This window comes from Gigantopelta aegis, chromosome 8 (genome assembly GCF_016097555.1).
Source record: "Gigantopelta aegis isolate Gae_Host chromosome 8, Gae_host_genome, whole genome shotgun sequence".
Taxonomy (NCBI): domain Eukaryota; kingdom Metazoa; phylum Mollusca; class Gastropoda; order Neomphalida; family Peltospiridae; genus Gigantopelta; species Gigantopelta aegis.
Genome location: NC_054706.1, coordinates 43,677,753 through 43,702,464, shown reverse-complemented (window position 1 = coordinate 43,702,464; position 24,712 = coordinate 43,677,753). Strand labels below are relative to the sequence as shown.

At 36.2% G+C, this 24,712-nt stretch overlaps 1 protein-coding gene across 1 annotated transcript; it reads right to left on the bottom strand.

The window, feature by feature from the left end:
• Positions 1-1,118: 1,118 nt before the first annotated feature.
• Positions 1,119-24,501, bottom strand: LOC121379082 (methionine aminopeptidase 1-like). The gene is made up of 13 exons (XM_041507545.1): positions 24,380-24,501; positions 12,599-12,650; positions 12,118-12,200; positions 11,684-11,744; positions 9,145-9,236; positions 8,062-8,145; positions 6,443-6,510; positions 5,191-5,261; positions 4,336-4,467; positions 2,920-3,025; positions 2,601-2,638; positions 2,169-2,234; positions 1,119-1,418 (listed from the first exon to the last, which is right to left on the bottom strand). Exons 1-13 carry the CDS (start codon positions 24,482-24,484, stop codon positions 1,252-1,254), a joined length of 1,125 nt encoding a protein of 374 aa, XP_041363479.1. The 5' UTR covers positions 24,485-24,501; the 3' UTR covers positions 1,119-1,251.
• Positions 24,502-24,712: the final 211 nt, after the last annotated feature.

Below are 24,712 nucleotides of genomic sequence, written 5' to 3'. Positions count from 1 at the left end.
CTCTTTTTTTTTACCAACAAGGAAGAAAGTTATTTTTGATAATGAAATGCTAAAATGTCATGTAATTGTCATTACTTTAAGTAATATAAAAATGTTAACTCCAAGACGAGTCACTATTTCACAGATTTGGTAGAATAGTAACTGGCCTCTTAAAGGGACACACCCTAGTTACGGCTAGTTGTTAACCATTACGGCGTTGTTTTTTTGCTATTAAACCCATTTTTTCACAAATAAAATTGCACTTTATTTACCGTTTATTATTTAGAATATACATTTCCATTCACCTGAAGTGTTTTTTTGTAATCCTGGTGTTTGTAATACCACAAAATGCATTTTTCGTATGTCTGAAAAACGGACGCACGTTTGAGGACAGGATATTTCCATTTCAATGTCACAGACGTTGGTATACCACGTGACCGTTATCATTTTGGTTCGGTTTGTTTTCTCGTGCACGGTTCGCGCAATCAACATCCGATTTGTTGTTGTTCATTTGTGAGATTTTTCTTCACAGTTCGTGAACATTTTCAGCAACAATAAAGTTCAGACAAGTAAGTATCTCAATACAAAACGTTACAAACCCTTAAAACCAATCTGGGGAGGGGATACAACCAGGACAGATCAGTTGGAACATGTCCAAGAGAGGTGAAAAGAACGCACCCCAAGTCTGTGAAATTTGTCGTGACGTAGGCATTGTTGTGCTTCGAGCGACATCTACCGGTGACGTCAGAATACAAACTTTCAAAATTATTTCAAGCAATTGGGACATGGGGATTCCCATGGTATTTATCGATATAAAACCTGCTTTTTCACTCCATTTGATAAAAACGTGATCTAAGTGTGTTACAGGTTTGAAGATTAACCAAATTATAATTTATTTTCGCTGGATGGAACTAGGGTGTACGGCTTTAAGACACGTTTGACACATGTTAAATCAAACTTGGAATTTTAACAAGGTGGTATCTTATGACAGCAAACTGCTTAATGCAAATGCTTAGTATAATGGATGGTTTGAGATATTAATGAGGAGGCCTCTTACAAATCTGTCTGTTGAACAAGCATGGTCACTTGAGCGAGCATTACAGCAGCTCCTATTCAATTCACAGACTTGGACTTCCAAACACATGAATACAAATCTGTATTTCTAACAAAACAAACATTTTGAATGTTTTCTGTACACTAACAATGATCCACTTTCAAAAATAAAGCGAATGCAGCAATTTTAACATTTTCTCTTTTAAACTGTTGTTTTCATTACATTTTGTCCATAAAATGTGGCTGTCCATTGTTTTCTAGCCTCTTTGTGAGTACGTCACACCCGATGTCCGTGACAAGCAAGGTGTGCTCAAACTGGGCGGACAGCTTCCCGTCAAACGTGACGGCGGTCCAGTTATCAGGCCACATCTCATCTCGCCAGGTTCCTGTGGACAACCAAAAAACAAGCCTTCTGAGAGTACTGATAAAGCAATATATGAAGTTATGGTGGAAATGGACAATGTACCGGGCGCTAATCTAGAATTGAGAAAGTAGGAGAAGTTACTTTTCCCTTCCCAGAAGAAAGGGGAGAAGTTTGATAAAAATAGGCAAAGTGAATATTTATCGGTACATTTCATAACATTTCGCCTATTTCTGTGTTAAAGCGGAAAAATCCCTGATTTTACACTCGGTTCTAATTGTAATATTTCGATATAAAATACTACTTCCAGTAATAAAATTTAAAGAAAACTGTTGTATGTTTCATTAAAAACGTGATATTATTAAGTAGTTGTTAATGTGCCATTATGTTAAAATTAAGTATTTTCTGGCATTACTGAAATGAATGTGGCTCATTTCGCCAGCAAGATAAGGGTCTGATGTACTTGTTCAAATTCAATGATAGCATGTGAGGTAATGAACAGGCAGCTCTTCTAAGTGACGCATCACTCTCTATGTAGCAGGAACTTTGATATTATGTACCAATCACATGGGTAAAATATATATTACTTTGTGAACTGAAGGGATTTTGAAATCATGTCACATGTCCGTCTTCTTTTTTTTGATCGCCTGAACTATCATATACTGAGATACCATTTTGGATATGTTAATGTCTCTCCTCCCCACCCCTAAAACTCGCCCACTGCCTCAACATAGGATACCATGATTATACTAGAATCAAAGTCAATAACACATACCTTCAGATATCATAGGTTCGATGGTGAAACACTGTCCTGGCTTCATCACACCGACAGCTTTGTTTTCTGAAACAAATAGAGTCAATAAACAATCTGTGAAGTGTGCCCACATACAGAAATACTACTGTATTTAACAGTGCCCCCACAACACCATGAACTATCAGCTGGCAGGAGGCAAACATGGAGAGTGTGCAACTTTATGATAAAGTAACTGAGGTGTGATGGGTTATATGGTTAATTCTCCTTCGTGAACCAATGTGGGTGGTTTTTCTGTTCCACCCAATACCCCATGACTGGCAAATTAAAGACTGGTAGTTTCTGTTCTGTTCATGACAAAGTATATAGGAAACTGCCATAATGAATTATGAGCACTACCTAATTTCAACAAAAAACTTGATTTACAACTGGCAACAGAGACTGGACAATACTTACTGGAATAGTGTGGAACACTAGGCGCAGTATGAAATAATCTGGAAAAAAGAAATAGAAACATATATTATCTCACCAGGAAAATTAAAACAAATGTTGGCCAAAATCACAATTCCAAATAATAAAACTTGTGAACATTTGACCTTATTATGTTGAAAAATTAAAAACCAAGCCAAACATTTGATGTGACTATTACATTTAAGGCAAAAAAACACAAAACACATTTTTATTGAATAAGATGCTTAATAAGATGAGTGCTGAAAGAACAATCAACTTTTGGAATTCATTTCAGTCCATGAAAAAAGAAAGCAAAGAAACTCACTGATGAATGCCATGTCCACAGTAACTGCGTACGACAGAAAATCCGTTGGCCTGAGCATGTTTCTGAATGACGTTCCCAATCTCACGATAGCGCACTCCAGGTCGCACTGCAAGGGGGGAAAAAAGCAGTGATGTAATTAAAACAAACATTGATGAGATAAAAATATTCTCTAATGTCACAAAATTATTCACTAGTGCCAATAAAATATGAATGTCATTAAAATGAGCAATAATAAGCATAACTACAATTAAAACAAGCACTACAGCAATTAAAATAAAGTTTGTTAAAGTTTGATTTGTTTAACGACACCACTTGAGCACATTGATTAATTTATCATTGGCTATTGGATGTCAAACGTGGTAATTCTGACTCGTAGTCATCAGAGGAATCCACTACATTTTTCAATTGGCAACAAAGGATCTGTTATATGCACTTCCCCACAGACAAAAAAGCACATACCACAGCCTTTGACCAGTTGTGGTGCACTGGCTGGAACAAGAAAAAACCCACGAATCAGTTGAATGGATGCACTGAGGTGGTTCGATCCTGTGATGCAAGCACCTCAGGTGATAGGTCAACCGACTAAGCTAAATCCTGCCCCAGCAATTAAAAAAGCACTGATGCTATTAAAACCAGCACTGATGCTATTGAAACCAGCACTGATGCTATTGAAACCAGCACTGATGCTAATAAACCAAACACTTTTGGGGCATTTTAAAAACCATTTTTAGGGCTTTTCCCCACCTCCCCACTAAAGACAAAAAATAATAAAAATAAAAATAAACGTAATTAATGTGCTTGCTTTAATAAATGAATGGCAATATATATACCAGGGATATTTTATTAATTAATATATAATAATACATTTTCTGAGTGTTTTATAAAGGCAATTGTAGAATTAATTATTGAAATTGGCTTGTTTTAATCTCAGGGCAGCATGGTGCTGATTAAGGCAAGATGGCACTAGACTATTGAGATATGGTGCCGCACCATATTAAAACAAGCTAGGGAAAACACTACTGAATGTAACTTGTAACTTGTCATCAGTGAAGATACAGTTAAGGAAGGAAGGAAGGAAATGTTTTATTTAACGACGCACTCAACACATTTCATTTACGGTTATATGGCGTTGGACATATGGTTAAGGACCACACAGATATCAAGGGAGGAAACTCACTGTCGCCACTTCATGGGCTACTCTTTTCGATTAGCAGCAAGGGATCTTTTATATGCACCATTCCATAGACAGGATAGTACATACCACAGCCTTTGATGTACCAGTCGTGATACACTGGCTGGAGCAAGAAATAGCCCAATGGGCCCACTGACAGGGATCGATCCCAAACTGACCACACATCAAGCAAGCACTCTACCACTGAGCTACATCTCGCCCCCATACAGTTAAGAAATGTTCACCTTCATTTATTGCCATCTGAAGACATTCATGTGTTGTCTTCACCAAGTGTTTGGCTTTTTCACCCACGTTGCCCACAAAGAAAGTTTCGTTAAGATCTCCATGGAAATTTCGGTGGTACACAGTTACATCGACTGAAAAAGAAAACAAAATTCAAAATACAAGTGGATTAGGACTAGATGAAAACTGACCTTAAATTTCCCCACAACAAATACCATAATACTAATAACTGATGCCTGTTACATACTCTTCTAAATTAGTACAAATTAGCTGAGAGAAATAACTACTGACAGTTGAGTGTCCTTGGAAATACCCTTTATTGTGTGCTTTCTAAAACTATAACAATTGTAACCAGTGACCAGTACTGTTTATTATGATCTCTTACCAAAAGGAATGTTTATTAAACTCCCATCACATGTTTTTTTATCAGGATTCAAACATAAGGCAGTTGTAACACTTGGTCCAAAGAATAACTGCTCAATGTTTGTATCACTTATTGTTCATTATATCACCATCTTCTAGTGGCCTCAGATCCGGGATCCCATGGCAATGTAATTAATCAATGTTTTTATCACGTACTGTTCATTATATCAGATCCGGGATCCCATGGCAATGTAATTAATCCAATGTTTTTATCACTTACTGTTCATTATATCAGATCCGGGATCCCATGGCAATGTAATCAATCAATGTTTTTATCACTTACTGTTCATTATATCAGATCCGGGATCTGTTCATTATATCAGATCTGGGATCCCATGGCAATGTAACTAATCAATGTTTTTATCACTTACTGTTCATTATATCAGATCTGGGATCCCATGGCAACGTAACTAATCAATGTTTTTATCACTTACTGTTCATTATATCACCATCTTCTAGTGGCCTCAGATCCGGAATCCCATGGCAGATAACCTCATTAATAGAGCTGGTAAAGCAAAAAAAAAAGAAGAATTTTCTTATCGCTTATGTTAAAATAAATTGCTGCATTACATGTAACAAAAATCCAGAAATTCAAACGGGCAGTATCCCATGTCATAAATAAGTCATTGAAAAGTCAATAAAATACAGTGAAATGTCAATAAAATACAGTGAAAAGTCAATAAAATACAGTGTCATAATGGCTGAAAAACTATAAACAATCTGTATGATGTAATTTCTCACATTGTGAGATGCGTCTTTTGAGAGTTCATGACCTCTCATCAAAAGTACGCACACTGGTTTTCAATTTATTATTGTAAGTTACAAAATACTTACAGTTAAGTTTTATAATCAAAGTTAGATGCTTAATTACAAAAAAAAAAAAAAAATTCAATATGTTTGTTTAGTCTTCAATACCTTTATAGTATTGTTGGCATAAGTTTCATTGAGACTTGTATGGTGTAGAGAGAAGGAAATATTGTTTTATAATTATTCTAATAAGGTGACCACCAAATTACATCACATCCTCTAATCTTAGGTCTCAGCATTCCCATGACTTGATTAATAATTTTAGTTTGACGTGTACTGTAATAAGTAGAATACTACACTTGTTCCCATAAGAGACCATTAATAGTACAACATATCTTTTCAATCATACATCACAGTCTTTTGTGTGTGACATACTTCTGAAAACACACTCAGGAACTAGTGTCATATTCTCCACAACACAAACTATTGAGGAAGAGAAACGATGTTAATGGTGAGCAGTGCCACCGTTTAAAAGGTTCGAAGTCATATAACCGTAAATAAAATGTGCGTCGTTAAATAAAACATTTCCTTCCTTCCGTTTAATGCTGTAACCTCACCGTGGTGCAGGGGTGTAACATTCTCTTTGAGAATGGCCAATACAGCACAAATTGAAGTTTAGAGTAAAATTCGGTGTCCGTAAAATTCTGTGATATTTGTATTTGTATTTTTGGCACAGTTCTTTACACTGTTTTTGTTTAAACCTTGAATTTTTATATTGATGTTGATCATCACTTTATTTATTTGCATTACCATAGTTTGACACCCAATAGCCGATGTATTTTTCGTGCTGGGGTGTCGTTAAACATTCATTCATTCATTCATTCATTCATTCCTTCCTTCCGTTTAAAAGGCTTCTCAGAATGGAATGAATGAACTTACGTGCAGCAAGACTTCGGGAATCCATAATAATTCAGTGGAGAAGGATAACACTCTCGGTCAATGCAAGCCTGAAACCGAATACAAACTCTACATACAATCAAATCTTAACAGAATGGATACTGGGTATGATAAAGCAAATAAACTTTCATACAAATAAATTTATACACAAGGCAAACCTTCAAAATAAATTTCAATCAATGTTTTCATTCTCTTTGATTTAAATTTTGTTCAACACAAGAATAAATTATCAAAAAACTTAAATGTTTTTGTTTATTAACATAAACAAAAACATTTTAAAAAATAGAACTGATATTCAAGTCACATGGTGCATACTAATGAAGCAAGATGATTTGAGGAGTTCAGGCGCAAAACCCAGTAAGTCCATCTGACTTCGTTTGTTTTAAAATGAAGATTACCTGATGGTAATTTTAATTCTCACTAATTCCGCTTTTCGTGTCATAAAATGGTTATGGACTAATGAACAAAAAAATATTAATGCAAAAAATTAACCTTTATTAAAAAACTTGGTAATTACCAAAATGTGATTGATTTTTCTGCAAAACCGAGTAAGTCCACCTTCGGTTTCTTTGCAAAACTCAGTAAGTCCATTTCTGGAGATTAGTCTTATGGAAATGTTGCAGAATCAAAGAACAGACAATTACAAACATCTTAAAAGTGAAGGTTGAATTAAACATTTACAAAAGAAGAACTTTACTTGTCCATGGATATACCAAAGTTTGGCAGTTGCTGGCCTATTGTTCCTAGCCTTCACAAAGCGTTAAAACGGACACTTATTTAAAACGATTGTGCCATCCCAGTGTAATAACAATGACAGTAACATACTCACTCTAGAATTATAATTATGGAAAGATGACTGGAAAATAATGACAGTTGGGTCACAACATACTCCATCCCCCATTGGAAGTCATCAAAAGTTCAGTCAGTCATCTCGCCCCCTCCCCAATTTAAACACACATCCATCGATTTATTGAAATTGGTCTAGTGAGTGTTAAAGTAATCCTTCACAATATTGAATAAACTGGCACACCACATAATTCATGGTCACATGTGCGCATGTTACAAGAGGAATCAAACCTTCACCACTGTAGCGAGCTGTTTTGGCTATAGAACGGGCCGAACTCCGTGGCCGACGTCGTTTACGCTTTCCTGTTGGTGATAACAGCACAGGTTTGTCAACTACATCATAAGTTTCCATAACTAGCATGGATAAATTGGCCAAAATCTGAAGGAATTATACGAATTCAGTGAGCAAAAATGCTTATGTGTCATGTGATCTGATGCGCACATGTGATTGGCAGTCTACAAACTACGTGGTTCTGCAGACAAACTCAGATGGTGTTTACGAGGTTCTACAAAGAAATCGTATTCTAGCTTGGATTTAGAATGGGACTAACAGGCGTTTGAAGCAAAATGTATTTGCTCATCGGGTACTAGGGACTGAGAAGGTTTGTCTCCAACGGTTATCTCAATTTTCATGAATGTGGCGTTTACGAGGTTTTGCGCCTGAACTCCTCATTTGTCATTACAAAGCAAAGCTTACCTTACCTTATGGTAGGTAGGCAACTAGTTTAACGTGCTCATACACCACTAGGGTTTACCTCATGGATGATTCTGTCTATTTCGTCAGTTGTCACACCAATGTCAATAGCTTTGACTGCTTCATCTAATACTTCCCTACCAAGCTATAAAAAAAATTGTAAATAATAGAACTTAATTAGTCAAAACACTCATTTGTGAACTGGCAGATTTAATATCTTAATAAGTCTTTATTTTTTGGGACTATGACAAAGTGGAAGTTTTAAACAAACTTTGCCAAATCAATAACCTTATTTGTTGTCCAACTTAACACTTTTTAAAAATCGACTTATTACATACCTATTCAATCTTACTATAGTGATAAAGACATTTTCAATCCATGTAATTAATTTATTTTGTATCACCCATATGTGCAATCTGGACCGGAATTTATAAATGGGGAATTCCCTTTTTATTTATACTCGAGTTAGTGCCTTTTTGTTACTGACATCATGTATGATTTACCCCTGCGCGTGCTGTAACCTCACCGTGGTGCAGGGGTGTAACATTCTCTTTGAGAATGGCCAGTACAGCACAAAATGAAATTTTTAGTAAAAGTCTGTATCTATCTGTGATATTTGTATTTTTACACAGTTCTTTACACTGTTTTTATTTAAATCTTGAATTTTTATATTGATGTTGATCATCACCTTATTTGTTTTGCATTATCATAGTTTGACACCCAATAGCCGATGTATTTTTCGTGCTGGGGTATCGTTAAACATTCATTCATTCATTCCTTCATGTATGATTTACAAATTATGTCACAATGTATTTGAAACATTACACAAGATGTCTGCAGAGTATCATTCTTAATGTTAAGTAAATCCATGAAAGGAGGATTGATCACAGATTTAAGAAAGTGTAGTTATGATGTTAAATTAAAACCTTTTTTTGTAAAAGTAAAAGAAGGTATGTAATAAATGCAGAACTTCACATACGTTGTTTTCGCTTCCTATTTATTTCACTTGTTTATTTTGCGCAAGAATATACCACTCGTCCACTACGTGGTCTCATGGTATATATAGTCTTGTACAATAAATAGGAAGCGAAAACAACATATGTGAAGTTATGTATATATACTACATGTTCATATATATACACACCCGGCCAGCCAGTCGCATGCCGTCGATCTCTTCATCGTTCATTATTTTAATATTAGTTGAACCTTTGAGCTGCCTCTCTGATACAGGAGTACCTAATGACAAGAAAACAACATATCGGATATATCACTGCATCCCATCTACAATAAATATCACTGGACTCAAACTTTAGATGTCTGATGGTGCAGCACAAGGAAGGACTTTTTGCTTTAACACGACACCCAACAGCTGTTCATATTCAGCATCTAAACATGTGATTGGGACACTGTCTAGAGTGTCGGTGAAGAAACCTGTTACTGCATCAGTTTATACCTCCCAAATAACAGCAAGAGATCTTTTGTATGTACTAGTCAAAGACAACACATTACCATGAACATGCATCCGAATCGGAACTGGCCTCGGTGGCATAGTAGTTAGGCCATCGGTCTACAGGCTGGTAGGTACTGGGTTCAGATCCCAGTCGAGGCATGGGATTTTTAGTCCAGATACTGACTCCAAACCCTGAGTGAGTGCTCCGCAAGGCTCAATGGGTAGGTGTAAACCACTTGCACCGACCAGTGATCCATAACTGGTTCAACAAAGGCCATGGTTTGTGCTATCCTGCCTGTGGAAAGTGCAAATAAAAGATCCCTTGCTGCTAATCGGAAAGAGTAGCTCATGTAGTGGCGACAGCGGGTTTCCTCTCAAAATCTGTGTGGTCCTTAACCATATGTCTGACGCCATATAACCATAAATAAAATATGTTGAGTGCGTCATTAAATAAAACATTTCTTTCCGAGTCGGAATCACCCATTGATTTATTATTATTTATTAGTTTATTACCCCCAAATCATCTGACAGTGCCAAAATTCCCATTCAAGTACAATAGTTTTCAGTTAATTCATTAAAGTTTATACTTAGAAAAACACTCAGATTCAAGAAACTTGAATGTTATATAGTCTCTCCCAGCAGTGACTGCCATTTTCGGACTAAGGTATGTAATACAATATATAGAGGATTCGTCACAAGTATTTTTTAATATGGGAAATATCAACCGAGGCTTCGTTAATCTGTATTTGTCGAGCCTTTGGCGAGACAAATACAGATTAACAGGCCGAGGTTGATATTTACCATATTAAAAAATACTCGTGACGAATTCTATTTATCATATCACTGTCAATTTTGTTTATTTTTCACTTAAATGATTAATAAACAAAACCCCAACGCTCGGACGTAACAATTTGTTATGACGTATGAATACATGTACATGTCAATCACTCAGCTGATAATCGGTTTGTCAATACACCTTGAAGGTTATCTATGCTTTCTGAAACTAGGTTAAAAGCGGACAGAACGATTGTAGCTATTTAAACAATTTAATACTAATTTAACAGTTTTATATATAAACAATGAAATTATAATAAAATAATTGACAATAGCCACATTTTTCAAAATAACTTTTTGCGGCGTTTTGCTGAATACTACGTCATTGTCAGACATAGGCGTATCTACGTCACTGACCTATTTAAGGGCTTCATCAAGTTCAGTCGCCATCGGAATCACTGTCAAAAATGATTCTTCGTTGTTTTATGGGGACAACAGGACTTTTAGGCTGAGCCAGATTTATTACGATGTTGCCCCCACTGGCATTACCTCCAAAAATGGTGTTCACACCGCCGGAAATATTGATGATCTGTGATTGTTTCGAATTTAAAAGTGTTGTCGGATTTCCTTCGAAGACGAACACGCGGGAACCAAACTTGAGGATTCACAAGATGTAGATATCGCGGACAGAATGTGCGACAGTTCTTTGTGTTGGTCGTGATTTATATGGCTGTATGCATTAACTGAATGAATATTTTTGTGTCCTGTTATCTGCATGTTTTAATGAGCAGGAACGTGATTGTCGTTCAGTTTTTGGACCAGATATTTGTGTGCAGAGTGGTTCGTCAGTCGTTTAGTGGTACAAATATTACCACTCGAACACATGTTTTTCATCAGTCCAGCAAGTTTATTTCTACCAATGCATTGCCCGAGGAACCACTGTTCTCCTGCTTTCGGCATACCGAGTGTGTGTATGTGTGTGTGTAGCAATGTAGAATGGGTCGTCAGCACAAACGTTTCGCGGTCGTTTTTGAAGAATAAAACTTGAAAACTACAACGGGACATCGAAGGGGATTTTGTGTGTTTGCCCACATTTTTGGAATAACGTCTCTGCAATCGCGGGGATTTTCTCATACTTTGCATACTTGCAACTTCAATTTTGGTATATAATTTGTGTAATAATGTAATTTGCATACTTATGTTCTAAATATTTGCATACTTATGTCTCAAAATATGTGATTTATGTAATGGGCGTGCCCAATGCTATTCCTTAGTAGTGATATGATAAATTTATTTCTGAACTGATTGTTGTTCAAACTGCACATAAAAAAAGTTTTTTTTTTTTTTTGTGATTTCCAAAACACTACTACTTTTCTTTTTCTATCAAATGAAACTGAAATAATTTGCAAAAACAATTATCCATGGAGGCTGGGAAGGACTATAAACATCTTCTTTTTACCTTCAGGGTGTTCGGCATAATCTGGTCTTTGTATCATGTCTGGTACTGTTCGTTTTGTCGTCTACACAAAAATACAAGAGACTGAGTAAATGTGACATATATGTATAACCCACAGAGTAGTCAGTTTAATTCACGTCAACAATAACATTTTAAATTTACAATTATTACCACATTAGGCTAATTAAGATTTGAACATACATAAACGGACACATATGCACATATATATGCGTGCATGTGGACAAACACAGTGACAGTGGTCTGTTCGACAGGTACTACAAGAAATAGTCCAGTGAAGTGAAATCCATCTCTACTACATGTAACAATGCTAATGTTTCTATGATATATTTACCATGTGATATGGTCTCAATTTTCCAGTGAAGTGAAATCCATCTCTACTACATGTAACAATGCTAAAGTTTCTATGATATATTTACCACATGATATGGTCTCAATTTTCCAGTGAAGTGAAATCCAGGCCATGGGTTGAATAGTCCAGACTTTTCATTCTCTGCTTCTTCTTAAATAGGAAATACAAATATGTTAACTCTTTAAAAGAGTATTGTAGGCTTCCTTTAGTCAGACTTTAGTTACACAAAATCTTTAGAATGAGGAATAATAATTTTGCTAAGCAGGTTCCGTCAGGGTTTCTGCCAGAGTGAAATGTAAAATGAGTATGGTAACATACCCAAATATTTGTGCAGATTTTTTTCTTTTTAAAGTTAACTTTTTTACAAAATTAATTACTCTTATCATTACAGTACTGTATGATCTTCTTAACACTAACCCTTTTTCAGCGGGGTGGGGGAGGGAAGCCCCCTCATACCCCCTGTTGACAGTAGTGGTTGCATTCAATTCCATATTGCCAAACCAAAAACGTTCTTTCTGTGAAAACCACTGTGGGCCTTGTTTACTTACTGGCTTTCTTGTGCACCTTCTTGTGTTCACTCCATGAGCCCTTGAAGCAGTCCTGAAATCAAAGCAATACTGGGTTATTTTCGTTATGATTATTTCAGTTTAACCCTCCCTATATTACATAATAAAGGTTGCTTAATTTCACCATTCTCTACCCCGTTAACAGTGGAAACAGGGGGCAGGTGGTCAGGATGACCCAGGAATTGCCCAAAAATAATTTGAGAGTTCTTTTACCATGATCTATCTAAAAACTATAAAACTATACTGATTACTTCACAACATTTTAGGGAGTGTAATTTTACGCTAGAATGCACCCTCAACCCTGCCCATACACCTACACACAGGTAATACTTTAAGGACACTATTTCCACCTCATTCTATAAGCTTAAGAAAAATGTTATTATAAGACATACAAATATTTTATTGCAACTCATTAACGAAGAATTGTTTTGATACTTGGTTAAGGGACTTTGAAAACACAAAACAACTGACAATGTATCCAATTTGTGATTTACATGCATGAATTTAAAGTTGCATAACTGACATGCAAAACAGAAAAACAGCCGAGTTCTTGTGACATATTGTGAACAAATAACAGCTTTAATACCATACAAATGACAATTATATCTCAGAATATAATACAGTCAGACATAACAACATTTACACCAACCGACCACAATTTGTCGGGAACAAATGCACAGCAATGTTATTCTGTTAATTACACTGGAATTCACGCCTTCCGACACCAACAGAGTAAAGTAGAAACAAACATCTGAAAACACGTCTCTTCAATGACAATACACATTCAAAGGTATCGCTACGGATTAAACATGGCATCTCTAATTACTGATCACCACCAGTCAGCAGTGCACACCTTACACATGCTGCCACATTACATCCTTGATTTTGTCATAACCAACAAAGTATCACATGATTACCCTTTGGTCCTTATGTCTCATGTATTTTATTTAATACTGTATTAGGTGTGACTGTGCAAAATGTATGTAACCATTTTTTATTTGCACTTAATCATTACATACATGTGCAGAAAAAGAAAAAAATATTATATAGTCATGTACTTATTTCTAATACTAATTGCAGTTAAAGATTATCCAGTCTTCTGTTTATATATATATATAAATGATATTATAATACATGTAATTATTAGGCAGTATTTATCTTTCATTATTATGACAAGGCAGATAACTCAGGATTAATTTGTTTGAACAACAAATTTGATATAATGGCAATGTGATCCAGGGACAAATGTGGTTGTTATAACGAGGTCTGACTGTATATAATGTGTACTGTATAGTATATAAGGCTAAAAATTTGATTACTTTCACAAGAATACATGTGGATTTTCCTGAAAGCAATCTGTGGGAATCCTCTCATTACAAACTTATTTTTATACAATAATTTTTATCTAGTGGCAAAAAAATGGTGACCCCTGACCTATGACAACTGCTGCCAGTACTGCTGTTATGCTCAAGCCCTAAAATGAAGTGTCGTAATTTACTATCAGCAAACAAACATAGAAAAACTATGTTTGACAAACAAAATTGAGTATTCACTTTCGGTTGTCTTCTGGGTAACTTTGGTTTGTAGAAATAGCTCAACCAACGCTTAAAATTACTAGGCCAGACCAGTACACATACAAGACTACACTTTCTAAACCAGTTTCTAAAGACTGAAGCTCGAGAACTAGACTATTGAATCTACAATGATTTGCACACATTTCACTTATATAGACTCTGCCTGTTGCTCAATCCTTTTGATTGTTTTTTTATCAATAAAATATCTCCAAAAAAAAAACCCCCACATTTCTAGCCCCGAATTATGAATAAAAACAAATATTGGAAAATCCTAAATAAATAAATAAATGTTATGCTCCTTTCTTAAAGGAACACTAAACTCAAATATGAGCCTGATGTGTTGGAAAGATGCATATTTGGTCCACCAACACATACCGACAATTTAAAAAATGGCGGCGATTTCCCCCCAAATCGTAAATGGAAGAGTAATAAAGACGATTCAAACAAATAATAATGCAAACGCATATTTATTAATTTGCTTTAGCCGTGCATCTGGTGTTGTCACAGAAAATGACAAATGTTTGTTCGTTGACACTGCGGTGATGCCAAGCGTTATGGTTGGCACCAACTTGGAAGGCTGAGTGACAACGATCTGCAGTAACAAGGCTAATATGCTTCAGCATTCACTCATTCCTGACTCGACGCATTTTTCACCATGTGACTATATGCTCACCAGGGTCGTATTTGCAGCATGGAAGAAAAAATTACCAAATGTATGCGGTGTCCATTATATACAATTTAGCTGTTTCATTGATATTAAGCAATAATGTACATTAAATATTGTTGAATATGCCTACCAGGCCAAATGCCTTGCTTAACCTTTCCTTTAAATGGTCGACCACTGGGGCTGTACGTGGCCCTATATGTAATTTATCTAACTTGCCTTTACTTTAAAAGTTTACGGCTTTTCCTAGTTACATGTAATCAGTGCTCACACTGAAAATAATTTTGTTTTAGCCAAGTTTTACATATATGTAGTATGTCCTTGAAAAGTACTCAAAAGTGGCTAACTTAAAGAACAAATGTTTAGCCACTTTGGATAAAAATTAGCAACAAGCAGTTAGATAATGTACACAATATGATGTCACAAATTAAACATATTCTACATAATATGCAACTTGATTTTCGTGGTAACCGGAAGTTGAAAGGTTGGCTAATTAATAAATGATGCCCCAATTAGCTGCACTTTAGTTTTCAACAATAATGGTGTGACCAGTCACCAATCCAAAATCGACTGTTTTAAGTTTTGTCGATGAAACTGTTTTCCAATTATTTATGACTTTACATACAATTAAAAAAGTTAGTTTTGTTTAACGACACTACTAGAGCACACTGATTTATTAATCATTGGATGTCAAACATTTGGTAATTTTTACATATAATATTAGAGAAGAAACCTGCTACATTTTTCCATTAGTAGCAAAGGATCATTTATATGCACCATCCAAGAGACAACCATTTTCAGGCTAAGAACCGGTCACTGTCATCTCAGATCCCATATGTACCGCCTGAAACTGGCAGACACTGATGAATGTCCATGTCAAACAGGACCACAGTCCCCAGAGCACATCCTGCAATCCTGCACCCTCTACAATGAAGCCAGGATAAAACACTGGCCGAACGGAGCAACACTGGCTGTCAAGCTTTGGGGTTCCCAAGGAACTTGACAGAGACAGCGTTTTTTATCACCACAACCGGACTCCAAATCTAAAGCATGATCAACCCTAGCTTGAACGCAGAAGAAGAAGAATATGCACCATCCAACAGACAGGATTCCACATACCACGTCCTTTGATATACCAGTTGTGGTGCACTGGCTGGAATGAGAAATAGCCCAATGCAGGGCTAGTTCTGTCTGAGCATTTTGCCAAATTGTGTGTTAAACTTCAAAAATTGTAGAAATCAAACAAATTATTTTCTAAAAAAAAATGTCAATTACTACATGAAATTATTTTGCCAAAATAAAATAAAATTCACCAACTGCTTTCAAAATTCGGAATTCATTATTGGCGAATTTGGTGAGTGCCAGAGCTAGCCCTGCAAAGGACCCACCGACACAGGGGACAATATTTCAAAATATTAGGTAACCCGAAGTCGGTTCATGTAAGTTTTACTTAGGTAACCGATTGTTCGGTTACGTGAATATAGTTCTAGTAACCGATGAGTTAGGCCTACCTAATTGTAAAACAATTAACTACATATGCATTAAAAAAATAAACTGATTTTCAATTTGACTTCTGATAGGGTACTTTTAATTTTAGAAATTAATTGTTCACCAAATAACCAATTGACGGTCACATGATTTTAAAGTTGCGTAACCGACATGTGAAGAGAACAACAGTTCTCATGAAATAGTGTGCCCTGCGACGGATCATCAAGTGAGCGCATTACCACTGGGCTACGTCCTGCCCCAATGTACAACTATGTTGTTAGAAAACTTTATCAAGTCTGGGTCTCTGGTGTATTTGAAAGTGTACGGGGGACTTTTAGTATGATGTGCTTGGGGATGGATATTTGAGAGCCTGAACGTTTTAGAATGTTGTGGGGGTTTTTTTTTTGGGGGGGGGGGGGGGAGAGCATGCTCTTTGTGAAAATTTTGATGTTTAAATACAGCCTATCCAGCTTTTTGAGCACAATTATAGGGAAAAGTTGGGTGGTGGTGGACATGACTTGCAGCATTTGCAAGTTTCCTTTTGATTGGCAGCAGTTCTAAATATTCATATCCATTCACAATTATTTATTATTTATTATTTTTGTTGTTCTTGTTGTCATTTTCGTAAATATGCCTATATGTCAGAGTGATGAACCGACTTTACAAATTTAATGAAATTAATTTAATACATAGTAAGTGAAAAATAAATAATGAATGTGCATTTGTCTATGGAGCTTGCATCTTATGGTGCATATTACATAAAATTTTAATCAACAGATATGAAAACTATTTGTCCTTTATTCATTAAAGTATTCAATAAAGAAGTTAACACTACTTGCTTAAATATGGAAAACATGTAAGTTATTAGTGGATACATGAATTTAAAGAAATAACCTCAACTATGGATGACATGGTTACTCAACTGACCCTAATCTGAACCTGCCGACCCTAAATCCTTTTTGGTTATGCCCAAGATAACAACAACTTCCATGTAAATGTTCCAAAACCATCACAAGCATTAATTTGGTGTCGTTATAAATCAAATCGTTCTATATTAATTTTGTTTACGAGCCACAGAATTGTTTTCTTCTAACAATTGATTGATGGAGTTACTTTCCTTCAAATTAAAAGGCAAGTTCGTTAACTTTCGTGAGATATCAGGTAAAGAGTTCCAATTGTCAGAAAATTGTCTTCACAAAAATATGCGATGTTTTCCTATTTACTCCAGCGACAAACTGACCTTGTTGAAATTTAGGGACCTTCTGATAAGCTAGGGGAGGTGGTGTTTACTGATACTGATGAAGTTTACTATTAAATCAAATGATTAAATATGTCAGTAAAATCTCGATTCGTTTCATTTTTTTTTGTAAGTGGTCACTGGGATTCATTGAACCAACTGATTGCATCAAACTAAGTGTGTACTTTAATACTGGATTTAGAAGTACTTATTCTTACAGAATAAAACTAACATTGTAAATTATAAAATTGGTAAGTCTACTATTTCTTAGATACACCAGGAAAGATCATATATTCTTTTTCAATTTTCATTAAAACAGATTGTTAGTTTACTTTAATTGTTAACTTATTTACGTGCTTTTATCCAACACGTCTGTCCAGCTTCCTCGACTGCCTGCCCAGGAAAGAAGTTAGTGTTAGTATGAGAGGAAACCTGCTACTTATTACTAAAGAGCAATGGATCTTTTATATATGCACTCCCCCACAGATAGGACAGTACATACCACAGCCTTTGATAAACCAATTGCAGACACTGGTCGGTGTAAGTGGTTACCCCGGTACATCTAACCATTGAGGTTTGCGGAACACTCACTAGTTTTAGAGCCGGTACAGCGATTAAAAATTGTATTTCCAATGTGTGGAATTTGAACCTAGTACCTACCAGCCTTAAGCCATGAAGATGGGTAAAAAAAAAAAAAAAAAAAGTTTTTCATCTTGATTGTCCAGTCAGACTCAAAGGACAATGATGAATGGTATTGTTGGTTTGCATAATTTATTTCTATGCATGCAGAGGTAATATTTTGGATAACAGTAGTCAACACCTCTATTTAATATCCATAAATAAAATTATTTTCCAAAATAAACTGTTTTTCCTACCGACCATATTTTTCCAGCATGTAATAAGAAACAAGTAACTTTTTTCCCCTGGCCTTATCATAAACCCTGGCATACACGCGAGTATGCCTATAGTCCATCCCATCCTCTTACAAAAACGTTGGGAGGTTTTGTAAATAATTTAAGTTTGGTTTGACGTGAGAAGAAAAGTAAATTGTAAAAGTGTTTTGGAAATAACAAAAATAAAATAAAATACTATTTTGTTTTGCAATTTAGAAAACAACTGGTTTAGAAATAAATAACTTGTAGTAAAAAATACCATAGTAAAAAAGGCGATCCCTGTGTGGGACGGACTATAGGTTTATTTTAATCATTAATGCATTACATTCACATTGACCTGTTGTCAGTGTTGACAACGGTATCAGGTCGTTTCGCCCTTATTCCTGATCGCCCCGTGTCATTTCGCCCCGTGTCATTTCGCCCCGTGTCATTTCGCCCCCATACCGGTTCGTTTCGCCCTCATGTTTATGTTTGTGAATGATGAATAAATTTGTTTACGTGACTCTAGTTGCAAATCAGATATAGGTTATCAATTTGTAACCCTTTATCAACCATAAACACCATTTATATGTATATATTATTATGTGCAATATTTTAAAGAACCCCTCCCCTCACACCATCCCAGTTCCTACGGGCCTGATGTATTTTATATTAATAAGTACAAAGACTAGCCTACACAATGATATTGTCGATAGGACATATTAGTTATAAAGTGTTTTGGTGTGTGTGTGTGTGTGGGGACCTCTTTTCTGCAAATTTGCGAAATTGGCCTCTGTAATATCCATTGACGTGTCATATTTACATCTATGCTGAAGAAGATTTATGATGAAATATTAAAAGGACCATTTGCTTCAGTTTACATTTAAATACATGCAGTTTTCTGCTGTCTGACATTTTGTTTTTTTTATGGAATACTCTTCAGGTTGGACTATACCAATTCAAATCCCATAGGCGACCATGTTAACGTTTGTGTTTAAAAACACTATATGCAATATATCAACCAAACTGTGACCCATAAATATCAGTACTACAACCCCTACCTCAAAGTATTAACTGCAGAAAATGGTACCTTTCATGGCTCATTTTCGGTATAACCAGATGTTTCTGCAACACCCCTAGTTTCGCACAAAATATGAGTACTTTTTTTTTACAGGTACCCCATACATGTTCCAAGCACAAGGCTACTTGACACGGTGGTACTACATCAAATAAAATTGCATACATTTTAAACCCAGATGAAACTAATTTTTTTTACAACCAACACACTCACATTTATAACCAATCACAGGACTTGTGGTGTTAACTTCTCTATCAAAAGTTCGGTGCACCTCGAACTTTGACCCAGCCGGAAATTAATTGGTATAGTACAACCTATACTGATAACATACATGTTTCAAAAGGTGGCGAATCATGTGTTTTTATGACAACCAGGATCTGGTGTCTTCTGACATAAACTGACAACCTCACTGAAACTGTTGTTTCTACAGTGCAGCCTAATTTAATGTACACCTCACAAAGCACATGTATTTTGTACAGTTTTGTACAAATGCAATATGTCATATTTGAAAAAATATATTTTTTTTTAAATAATACTCCTGAAGATATTTACTGTCAGATGTGTGTGTGTGCTCAGCTATATATGTAGAGACAGCATGGCTATTCAATGTACCTCAACTCCTTAAACTTATTCCATTGAAACACATGTACTTGACTGACCCCTAGATTATGAAGACCTCAATAGGCACATAAAAGAAATATCAGTATTAAAAAAATACAATGTCTGAGGAAGGAAAAACCAACATGACTGCATCTGTATGAAGTAATGACTTAATGTCCTGCACATCACTGTTGGAAGGAAATCCTGTATGCTGAGTGTGGGCATCTTCAAGTTACCATGTGCGGGAATTTCAAATCCATCAGCTATGCAGATTTTCAAATTGGACCATCAAAACCATTGGCAGCCACCAATATTCCTGACTATATTTTATGTATACCCTACTGTAGTTGGAGGTTTTAAATATTTGTGATATCTGGAATTATCATGCAGCTTTCGCATATTTATTTTTGATTCATTATTAAAAAAAACCTGTTTTTAAATGACATAATTACCCGAACATCTATTTTATTGCATTCTTTTCTAATCCAGATCAATACAATATGTATATTGGATGTATTCCTACAATCTGTAATACAGCATATCATTTAGCTATTAACATTGGATAATACAGCATTAACAATAAAATAAATCATCAAATTACACCAAGGTAGATAATCAAATCTGGAAAAATTGGTTCTAAATCTAGTATACACTTAAAATACACTTCATGGGAGCAAACTAAGTGATTATTTAAAAAAAAGATTTGATCTGGAGACCTAAAGATATGTTTAACAAGCTTATTGTTATGTATAAAAGAGAACAGAAGGCACAATATAGTGACCAAAATTTTAATTATGGCTTTGGTAAAGTTTTTCTTCAAAGTAAAGTTTTGTTTCCCCTAAAACTACATATTTGTCTAAAATATGACTTAGCCCCCTATAAATATGCCAAAAGGACAATAAAAATCAAGGTCTTTAAAAAGTTAAGCTATCAGAAGTACATACATGAAACATTAACTATGTTTATACAAGTTAAAGACATTATCCCAATATTGGCACATGTTATTTTTAATATAAAAATAAATTGCTATTAAAATCTAAGTTCAGACTGCCTAGATATATTAACATATACTCTTCAAAAAAAGAAACGCAAAAGGGTACAAATGGGTTATAACTCCGATTTTATGTTTCCTACCGGTTCATGCTTTGTGAATATAAGGTCATTGCATGTCCCAAACACATTCCCACGGTTACATTCGATAAAACGCAGCTACTGTACAATAAAGTTCCAAAATGTGAATATTCGCAAAAATGCAGCCATGTGCAAACCATGTCACCACTGCACGTGCGTTGTCTGCACGTGCAACATGAACACCGACAGTATAAAAGTGCAGGGTGTTCGCTTGCCTGGCCTCTGTATCTGGCCGACAGTTGACAATCCAGGACATGCCATGTCTCAGTGAACCGCAGAGAAACAATGCCATCGGCCGACTAGATGCAGGCGAATCCAGAACGGCTGTTGCCAGGGCATTCCATGTGTCCCCAAGCACCATCTCCAGACTGTGGGACCGTTACCAGCAACATGGATCAACACGTGACCTCCCTAGATCCGGTCGACCACGGGTCACTACCCCCGGGCAGGACCGCTACATCCGGGTACGCCACCTTCGGGAACGATTGACTACTGCCACCTCCACAGCCACACCAGGTTTGCGCAGGATATCCGACCAGACCGTACGGAACCGCCTACGTGAGGTAGGAATTCGTGCCAGATGTCCAGTTCGAGGTATCATCTTAACACCACAACACCGTCGACTCCGACTGCAGTGGTGCCAGATTCATCGACAATGGCCTCAACTGCGATGGAGACATGTGTGGTTCAGTGACGAGTCCCGATTTCTGCTCCGACGTCATGATAGAAGATGTCGCGTGTATAGGCTTCTGGTGAACGTTATGCGGCAAACTGCGTGCAGGAAGTGGACAGATTCGGCGGGGGTAGTGTCATGGTGTGGGCAGCCATCTCACACACTGGCAGAACTGACCTGGTCCACGTGCAGGGCAACCTGAATGCACAGGACTACATTGACCAGATCCTCCGGCCACACATCGTTCCAGTTATGGCCAACGCCAACGCAGTGTTCCAACATGACAACGCCAGGCCTCACACAGCACGTCTCACAACGGCTTTCCTACAGAACAACAACATTAATGTCCTTCCTTGGCCATCGATATCACCGGATTTGAACCCAATTGAGCATCTATGGGACGAGTTGAACCGACACCTCCGACAGCGACAACCACAGCCCCAGACCCTACCCGAGCTGGCAGCAGCCTTGCAGGCCGAGTGGGCCACCATCCCCCGGGACGTCATCCGTACTCTGGTTGCTTCAATGGGCAGGCGGTGCCAGGCAGTTGTCAACACACGCGGAGGCCACACCCGGTATTGACTCCAGATGACCTTGACCTTGGTGGTGTGTCCTATCACTTACTCACAATGGACTAGAGTGAATTGTGAACAATCCTGCAACATTTGGTAATTATCGGACTCACCATTCAATAATTAAATCAATTCTTCAAATGTTACGACAATGTGGTTTTGCGTTTCTTCTTTTGAAGAGTATATTTAAGAGCAGTTGTATATGGCAAGTCAAACACCATGTAAATAAAAACATTCAAATCTTTATAGTATGAATTATAGGCCAAAACCAACTTTTCCTCAGTGCTAATTTTTGTTCAAACTCCATTCAGAGCTATGCACAGTAATTATTGTCACGGACTCATTGTGAACTTGCATGGCCGAGTGACGGCTAATTAATCAAATAGTGTAGTTTAATTTAATTAAATCACAAAAATCATAATCTTTTTTATTATGCACTGAATATGTGCTATAGGTTGGACTATACCAATTCAAATCCCATAGGCGACCATGTTAACGTTTGTGCTTAAAAACACTATATGCAATATATCAACCAAACTTTGACCCATAAATATCAGTACTACAACCCCTACCTCAAAGTATTAACTGCAGAAAATGGTACTTTTCATGGCTCATTTTCGGTATAACCAGATGTTTCTGCAACACCCCTAGTTTCGCACAAAATTTGAGTACTGTTTTTTTACAGGTACCCCATACATGTTCCAAGCACAAGGCTACTTGACACGGTGGTACTACATCAAATAAAATTGCATACATTTTTAGCCCAGATGAAACTAATTTTTTTTACAACCAACACACTCACATTTATAACCAATCACAGGACTTGTGGTGTTAACTTCTCTATCAAAAGTTCGGTGCACCTCGAACTTCGACCCAGCTGGAAATTAATTGGTATAGTGCAACCTTCAAGTGGGGTGAAAGACTCTAAAATATTAATATAAAATCAATGATCTCTAGTGGTATCTTTAAACATTTTAAACAATCAAATAATATTAATAATAATAAAATAATACGACGTCATCACATTTGTATTTATATCATAACATGTTATTGCATTCAACGGTTGTTAGATTAAGTCATATCCTTTCACCCCTCTTGTAGAATATTCCATAAAAAGTCAAAATCGCAGCCGGCACAAAATTACATGCTTTTTGCCCTATGCGATCTCGGCGAAGTCGATACAGGTGACATGGTTATCATCTAGTATGTGGAATCCATGCCATTGTAATTGTTTTTTTCAAGATTTCTGTCTGGACAAAATGTGGGTAAAATCTAACGAAAAATAAAGGTAGGAGCAATTTATTGTAGTTGTCCACATTTTGTTTCAGACTTTACGTTTAAGTCTACAACCTTGTTGCCTGTTAGGTGACTATTACGACAAAATTATTTTTATATACCAAATTTTGCATACTAGTACCACCCCAATACATAGGGGCGAAACAACTCATAATAGAGGACGAAACGACTCATTCTAAGGGCGAAATGACTCGGGGCTAACGGGAATAAGGGCGAAACGACTCGGGGTCGAATAGGAATAAGGGCGAAACGGCATGAGTTCCTTACTTTCCCCATAACGATTTTAAAGAAATATTTGTTAGAATTTGTTTAAGGTTAGGGTTAGGGTTAGCGATAGTTATATAAAATATCTTTTAAAACAATTTGTTCTATAAAACCAACATAATGTTTGAGTTCAAATCCAGGCCTAGCACTATGTCGTTTGTAGTACATGTACTATAGTGGGGAAAATAAGGAACTTTTTCCGGCGAAACGACCCGGATTCTTGACAACAGAGCCTTATCAAATGTCGAGTAGCCCTGGTCTTATCAATAAAAGTTGATAACTCAGTTACAAAAATCAAATTGATATTAAAATACCTGTGAACAGAAAAAAGAACCTGCTATACCAAGTTTTATACACGTTGGACACTGAAGCTTAGCTTCGCTATTACAAGCTGGAGTTTCACACACTCGGGATGCCATGACACTGGCCGCAGCCATTTTCTCTTGAAATATTTTAGAGTTGTCTACTCATCAATTAAGGTCTCACTATAGATTAATTAAATAATGTACTTACTTTCCAAAAGAGTTAAATATTATGCCATTGAAGCGAACATTTTTCACATTAAAGTATAAATTACTTGATAAAAATAATTAAGTCTTAATAATCTGTTTTTTAAATTTAAAACTGAAAAAGTTTAAACTTTAAGA